The sequence below is a fragment of the Salarias fasciatus genome, chromosome 4 (assembly GCF_902148845.1).
Source record: "Salarias fasciatus chromosome 4, fSalaFa1.1, whole genome shotgun sequence".
Taxonomy (NCBI): Eukaryota; Metazoa; Chordata; class Actinopteri; order Blenniiformes; family Blenniidae; genus Salarias; species Salarias fasciatus.
In genome coordinates this window covers 25,267,600-25,275,156 of record NC_043748.1, presented here as the reverse complement: position 1 = coordinate 25,275,156, position 7,557 = coordinate 25,267,600, and the positions used below count along the sequence as shown (strand labels likewise).

General features: G+C 48.4%; 1 protein-coding gene across 1 annotated transcript; it reads right to left on the bottom strand.

Annotated features, from left to right (window-relative positions):
• Nucleotides 1-1,789: 1,789 nt before the first annotated feature.
• Nucleotides 1,790-6,562, bottom strand: prrg2 (proline rich Gla (G-carboxyglutamic acid) 2). Its single transcript, XM_030089809.1, has 7 exons — nucleotides 6,404-6,562; nucleotides 6,212-6,299; nucleotides 5,564-5,736; nucleotides 5,271-5,304; nucleotides 4,057-4,189; nucleotides 3,435-3,578; nucleotides 1,790-2,165 (listed from the first exon to the last, which is right to left on the bottom strand). Exons 1-7 carry the CDS (start codon nucleotides 6,425-6,427, stop codon nucleotides 2,111-2,113), a joined length of 651 nt encoding a protein of 216 aa, XP_029945669.1. The 5' UTR covers nucleotides 6,428-6,562; the 3' UTR covers nucleotides 1,790-2,110.
• Nucleotides 6,563-7,557: the final 995 nt, after the last annotated feature.

Here is a 7,557-nt window from a genome sequence, read left to right as displayed (position 1 = left end):
TTTTCAACTTATTACTCCACCAACATTGATACTTTTCTATATTTGTACCTTTGCATAGACAGAAAGACAGAGAGATCTGGAGGTGCTCTGAAGCTTCTCCTCCACACTGGAGGGATGGACGCGTTGGAGATCTGCTGGCATGATGTCCGACCCGGTCAGCCCGTCATTCGCCCCTCTGATCAGAGAGCAGCCACCCTGCTGACTGGCTCTCCTTCACCTTTCCATGGATTAGACGGTGTCTGTTCTCTGAAGCTTTACCGGCCTGGCTCGAGCAGGAGGAATCGCTGACAGTCAACCAGCTGTCAGTCTAAACCACTTCTCCTTGAGGAGACAGAGAACCGTCCTCCTAAATAGACAGAACATCCATGGCCCCCTGCCCAATATGGCGTCGGTCCCCTTTGTGTTTGTGTTTTCGTTGAGCTGTCTTATCATATGTTCATCATTTATCATGTTTTTCTCACTGTGGATCCACGTGAACCAGCTGGAGTCTGAATTCTCATCTCATCGTGTCCCTTTGAATGTTTTTGGAATCATCCTGGTGATTCTGCATCCACGACACGGTGGGGAACATCAAGCTACCTGTCAGAGCAGCATCCTCTGCCCACCTGCCTTCTTCCCATAATGCACCTGGTGATTGCTCACCAGTTAAGCAACACACTTGCACTCAGCCTTCCACATAATGACAAAACACATATGGTGCGTGCTCCTTACACACACACACACACACACACACACACTCAATATGTTCTCCTTACTTCTCTTTACAGTGCCGTGGACTTCCTGCACTTGTGCATGAGAGGAGGGTCGCGGAGCTTTGATGTCGTTTTCCTGAGGACAGCTGCCTGAGGGACAAGAGGCGGTGGGGGATTCAAGAGGACCAAGAGGAGAGCCTGAAAGATGAGGAAAGTGAAGATGACAATGGACCCAGCAGAAAATAAAAACCTGAGCTCTACAAACATTCAAATAATCAGAAATACAAGCTTATACAGGGTGCTACAGCTCCTTTCAGAACACACACGTACACACTTCATAATGTAATGCCACGTTGTCGAACAGGTCTCAGTTCCGGGGCCATGAACAGCCAGTCCCATCCTGAGAGGGGCCAGAGCGGCGAGACAGAACCATCGTCACCTGTAAATTCAAAGCTTCAAGTGGTCTTCATTGTGGAGTATATGTGACAAAAATGTTTCTAATTATTATAGAAAATGATACAATATCAACATAAAGCCAGATCTAATGAAACCTTCAGCTGCAAAATGCAGTGAAAATAATTTTTAAAAAAAGCCTCTCCGGTTGCTGTTGAATGCTGCCAGTTTTTCCGAACTCCCCTGACGGCGGGCTTTGGGGCTTGATAGCAGTCAGTCTTCATGTCAGCGTCATGATGCCTCAGCTCAGCTCTGTGTTGTGTTGTGTCTGCTGTGCTCAAGAAATTCATTTTAAGAACAATCCAAATTTTCTTTAAAACTTTTACCGTTGGCGGCCAGATTGGAGCCTCTTGTGAGCCTGTTTTGGCCCACAGGCCTCATGTTTGACACCCCTGCTCTAAAGTGGTTTTTTTTTTTTTTCGCCTATTTTTCCTCTGTACATTGAAATAAGAAAGTTTCACCACACCTTTCTCTGGTTTCTCTGAAAATGTGATGCTCTCCTGGGATCAGAGTGTGGATTGTCCGCACACTGATCCGAGGTCAGTCCCTTCTGCAGACTTCACTGTGGAAGAACCAGAAGGGACACATGCTGCAGCCATCCTGTCTCCTGATGTGCAAACAAAAACATGACTGGAAGCAAGTGAAACTGTTATGTAATTTATTACATAAAACATGTCTTGGTGTCAAAGAACAAATATTGGCAATGGTATTATTTTTTAAAAAAAATTCTTTTCTCAACATCACACAGTTTTATCTACAGTAGAAACCCAGGATACCCCCCCCCCCTCCCCCCTCCCCTCCCTTCAGCTGCACCCACTCTATTCCAGACAGACGGAAGGTCGGAGCATTTCCTCAGATCCTCCAGGTCAGCGAGTCAGACTCCATCCTGGACTCATAAATATCACAAACAGCTCAAATCCTCGACTTGGCTCCAGTCGCCACCACGGTGCCTCCATCCGTCCTCCTCATTCTTCATCTCCTGCATGGTCCTGTGGATCCGCAGGCTCCGAGGGCGCCCCCCTGTGGACAGACACGGGAAGCGCTGAAGGAGGGTTCTTATGCAAGGGAGCTGAGTAATCAGTCCAGCCTTTTTTTGTTCCTGGAAAAACCTCCAGGCTTCACAAAAGACATGCAGCAGGCTGCTGTCAGGGCAGCTGCTGGAGCGAGGCTCTCCTCACGTCCAGCTTCAAATCTTAACGCGCGTCGTCTCCACACAGCCAGTCTTTCTAATCATACAATGTGTGAAAAGAATAACTGTGAGGACAAATCCAGAGGACCGACTCATCAGAGTTTTAACCGTCATAAAGCCCGAATCAAATGGTTTTCACCCTGCAGTGTTTCCAAACATCAAGACTTTTTATTCAGACTAATCAATAGAATCCTGTATACAAACAAATCTCTCTAAAACTAGAACGAAGCCAACCGAAACCACTAGTTTGACTCATTCTAGTTAAACACAAAAAGGCCCGATTGAGTGCCACTAATCTGTTATGTACAAATGAAAGACTGAATATGAATATGAGTCTGTAACTTTATTGGGCGTGTGTTTAGAATGGTTTTCAGACTGCAGGTCACACAATCAAACACTGTTGTTCATGTTGTTGTTCTAAATAATGTGAGATAACTTGTCTCAGTCATCAGTACAACTATCTCTTCCTCTGCTCGCTTTACATCAACGCATTAGATACAACATTCATTATACTGATGTTCCATTAGACTGACCTAATTCCAAATTAAATAAACAGCTTCTCTGTTGTGTTTGGTGGACACACTGATTTCTGTGTTTTATTTTAAGGATTTGTAGATATGTGGTTTCCTTAAAATCCAGCAGGGGGAGCCGCTGCAAAATCTGCAACACCAAGAAGTCTGTTTCCTGCAACTGTGAAACCACATGAGGCTCAAAAAACTCATCCTCTCCTCTATAGTGACTCTACAGCTGCTCTTGTGTTCTTGTTTTGGTCTGAATTACTCTGATTTATATTTTATACCTGTACCTTTTTAAATCTGTCCCTTTCTTTGTCAACGTTTGCACCTCCACCGAAAACAGATTCCTCGTACAGGCGACTGTACTCGGCAATAAACCCGACTCTGATTCTGATTCTGATCTACAGTGACTGCAGCTCCTCTGTAGTGAGAGGTGTGAGACCCGGCAGCTCTTTAACCTGGACAAAGCACTATGCTTTCATCAACATGTTTCCTCTGCGTGTGTGTGGATCCTGGACCTGCATCGGGCCTTGCTGTGATCCGCATGGGTCCAGCAGGCCCAGCAGGCCCTGCAGCCCTGCTCACCCTGAGTACGGCGGTGGAGGAGCGTCGTGCTGGCCACTGCGGTTCAGAGCCTCGCTGTAGCTCGGCAGGGGAGGAGCGATGATGCCGGACAGGGGAACCACTTCCGGAGCGGGACGTCCGTCCGCCGCCATCCTGACCGGGACGCTGCACGGCGGAGACAGAGGAACAGCCAGCAGTTAGAGGGGCAGGAATGTGCTCACCGTCCTGCGCAGGGGGGAGGAAACGTCCGGCCACCACAGATCCATGAGAGTGTTGAGAGACTCAGCGATGGCGCTCTGCTGGAGGTGGCGGCAGAGCAGCTTCCTCCTGAGTCAGCAGTGATCACAGCGATACATCCAGGTCAGGGCAGACCGTCTGGACTCTTCTCACGCTCTAAACAGGGACCGCTCTCAGCAGTTAGCCTTTTATTCACGACACATTCTAAAGGACCAATAATTCTGAAATAGTCCTGGCTGTTCATCAGATTGGAGTTTGTTAGCGTGGATCCACTGGATTTGTTAAATAATACTGGAAAATTTTATGAAAGAAACAAGTTGTTTCCACAGATCTTGCTCCTGGGAGTAGAAAGCTGAGACGAAGTCAGCAGACGAGTCCTGAGTGAAGATGAGCCGTGTGAACTCACCGGCCGGCCCTCCGTCTGTCCTTGTTCTTGGACTTGTAGCAGTAGATTCCCAACACGGTGGCGATGACGGCACACACCAGTATGGCCAGGATCCCGGCCACCAGCCCAGACACATCCACCCAGGGTGGAGACTCTGCAGAGACACACAGGCAGACGGCAGTCACTCCACCACGCCCTCCGGGTTCTGTCTGGGTTCCAGTTCATGAGGCTCCGCAGTGATTCAGAGACGCTCTGAACTGTCTGAACGGACACTGCTGCTGATTCTGGTCAGATGCGGCCTTGCACACCAGAACTCTTTCACTTTCTTCTCTCAAATGAAAATGAAAGACCAAATGATCCTGGGTCAGAACTTCAAATTTCTGTTTGTGAGAAAAAAACCAGGAAGAATCAATTGAAAATTATACAAGTTTTATATATATATATATATATATATATATATATATATATATATATATATATATATATATATATATATATAGAATCTGTCCACAATCTGTCTGTAAGTCTGGCTTTATATGAACAAAGAGGAGCTGGAAGAAGTACAGACTTGATTCATCGTATCCTTAAATCTTTTAATTCCTGAATGAGACAATCGGTTTTCTTCATTTGGTATCTCAGTACATTCCTACAAGCAGAAATCAGTAGTTCAGCGATTACCTACATGAGGACCATGATATTTACCAATTCAACATGATCCATCAAACAAACCTTCATCACCATTAAGATTCAGTGCTTTATACCCTTCTTGAAACTGACGGTTTGTTCCACAGAGAGTAACACACAACCCATTGAAAGAAACTTCAAGAACTTTTAATTGTAACTTTACCCCTTAATTCATAACCGCCTTCTCTTCCCAAAAACATTTTCTGAGTGTTTTCCAGCAGCGAGTTATTCTGCTCTTCATACGGTCTTTGAATCCCACGTTGTCAGTGAATTTTAAAGTCTCAGATTGTAAAAGTTTCACATTGAATTCTTCCTCTGTAGAAATGAAAAAGCTCCATCCAAGACAGGAGAGCACAATGAATGGACTCAAGTCAAGTCAAGATTTATGTGTGTGTGTGTGTGTGTGTGTGTGTGTGTGTGTGTGTGTGTGTGTGTGTGTGTGTGTGTGTGTGAGATTTGGTATAACTGTTCTATCTTCTTCTCAGTGCTGAAAGGCAGCCGCTAGCTGAATGCTGCTCTCTCAGGTGAAGCAGATCGGCTTTGAGCTTTACCTTGGTTGTTGACGTACTCGGTCCAGAACAAGTCCTGTTGAAATGAAGCAGAGGACAGTCTGAAAGCCGTTCTGTGTATTTCTGGATTGCAAACTGAAACAAGTCTCATTTAACCCAGTGAGGAGCTCCGCACCGACTCACTTCTGCCACCTAAAGCACAGTAGTGGTATTACCTAAAGACTACATGCTGCACCTTTAAGACCGGCGCCAAACGCTCAAAATGAAAACTCTGTTAAAGTTTGTTAAAGTCTGATTCGTGGTTGTCGTCGTGGAGACGGCGGCAGACGTGTTACCGTGGCGACGTCATCCTCGAACACCTCTCTGGCCTCCTCGTAGCTGCACAGCTCCTCAATGCACTCCCTCTCCAGGTTGTCGGTCACCACCAGCTCGAAGTCCCAGCTGTTATAGAGCAGCGAGCGGGACAGGAAGGACGCCGCCGCCCGCTGGTCCAGCTGCAGGGGGGCTCCTGCAGGGCCGACATCACAGACACTCACTACAGACCGCACAGGGACCAGACCTGGACCAACACAACCAGACCGCACAGGGACCTGGACCATGAACCATGATGTCCCGTGACGGATCAACCCTGACTGTCCTGTTTGGGGCTCAGACTCAGAAGAAGTCCGCCTTTGGGGCTTTTTAATAGCAATCTTTGACTTTGTCTTCACATCAGCTGAGAATCCCTGGACAGACGCTCGGTCTCACGTCCTCCATGACAGCTGGTTTCACTTTGTATGGCGTTGAAAAACAGAGCAGTAGTATTTCACGAAGAAGCCAGTGAAAACATGAAAATGAAGCGGACCGTGGAAAGATCAAATGCTAAGGAGAAAGAACATTTCTCTGATGAAGAGTTTCTAGGCACTTCATGGCTGCATGTTGTCAGGACTGCGTTCCCCAGAGGTGGGGGGTTCTGGGTGGAGGTCTGAAGAGGTGTGGTCTACCTGGAGCGTGTCTGTAGACGACACGGCAGTGGGAAACCTGCAGCAGGGGAATCCACAGCGCTGACAGCAGAGCCAGCCGGGAAAACCACTGCAGAGAAGAGGCAGGAAGAGCGTGAGAGCGGCAGATCCACGCCGGCGGCGGCGGCGGCGGCGGCGGCGGTGGGGCGCTCACCTGGACGGAAGGGCACTCACCTGTCCGGCCGCAGTCTGCTCCATCTGTCCGCTGACCTTCCCTTCACGGGGCCTCACGCACCGACCTGCTCTCACTCACGCTGCCACTTCCTGAAACTGCCGAGACCAGTGCGGCGGTGTTGTTTGCGCCTCAGGAACGTCCCGTCACAAACCTGTTGGACTGCATACCAGCTGCAGGGAGGAACCACCGGAGCGCAGTGAGCTGCTCTCGGCTCGGCGGCCTCGGACTGATGGAACCTGATGGAACCTGACTGATAACAGTCGGAACAGCCAGCTGTGAAGACCGGCCGCTCTGAACACTGGGCCCTAAAACCAAACGTCAGGCTGGATGAAGGCACTGGGTGGAACTGTCTGTATAAAGGATGTTATTACAGGGGGTGTAGTGGAAAAGCCTCCCGGTGAGAGTAACCCGGTTTGATCCCCAGCCCGGGTCATTCCATGTCAAACGTCTGTGTTTCAAATGAGTCTGAGCAAGTTTCCTCTGAGTACTCAGACTTCCTCACAGCTAGAATACCCGTGGAGGCCCACCAGTAGAGGGCGGTAAATCAGTGAGAGGGCCAGGAGGGTGGCAGGGGGGGGCATTTGTCACCCCCAGAAAAGGCCGTGCCACCCTTGATGCCACCCTGCCGAGGATGGTCAAGTATATTGATAAAAGATAGGAGGATCCAGGTCAGCTATGCCTCAAAAGGTTTCCAGACTCTCCTCCATCTTCAGTGTTCGATCCCGTCTGGACATCGTCTCCTCTCCTCCTCCAGCAGGACCTTCCACTCGTCCACAGCAGCAGAGCTCCTCAGCAGCTGTCTGCGGACGGAGTTCAGCCTCCTGACAGTCTGCTGGGTGTAGCTGAAGACCTCAGGCTCCAGGAGGAAGCGGCGGCTCTGGAGAGCTCACTGTCACACCACTGAGAGCGAAGCAGTGTCGTAACCATGTTCTCACTGCAGTGAAGACATTAAAATCTGAAACATGAAACGAGGTCCTGGAATCAGTCTGTAAAAACACTGACTTTCTGCAGTTTCTTGTGTTTTGTTTCATTCCATTTGTAAAATCAAGTAACACATTCAAAAGCAGCGTGTTGTGCATTTTATTCTAGAAACCAAAGAAAGAAAAGTGAAACAATCTTGCTTTAAATGGACAGAATTAACCGATGAGGAGCT

Bases quoted from the DNA above. Each gene is read 5' to 3' on its own strand.
- prrg2 (XM_030089809.1), bottom strand. From the start codon at position 6,427: ATGGAGCAGACTGCGGCCGGACAG. The intron at 5,737-6,211 runs GTAGACCACACC...TCGGCCCTGCAG, and splicing joins CGTCTACAGACACGCTCCAG to GAGCCCCCCTGCAGCTGGAC. The intron at 4,190-5,270 runs GTAAAGCTCAAA...GTGTCTCTGCAG, and splicing joins CGAGTACGTCAACAACCAAG to AGTCTCCACCCTGGGTGGAT.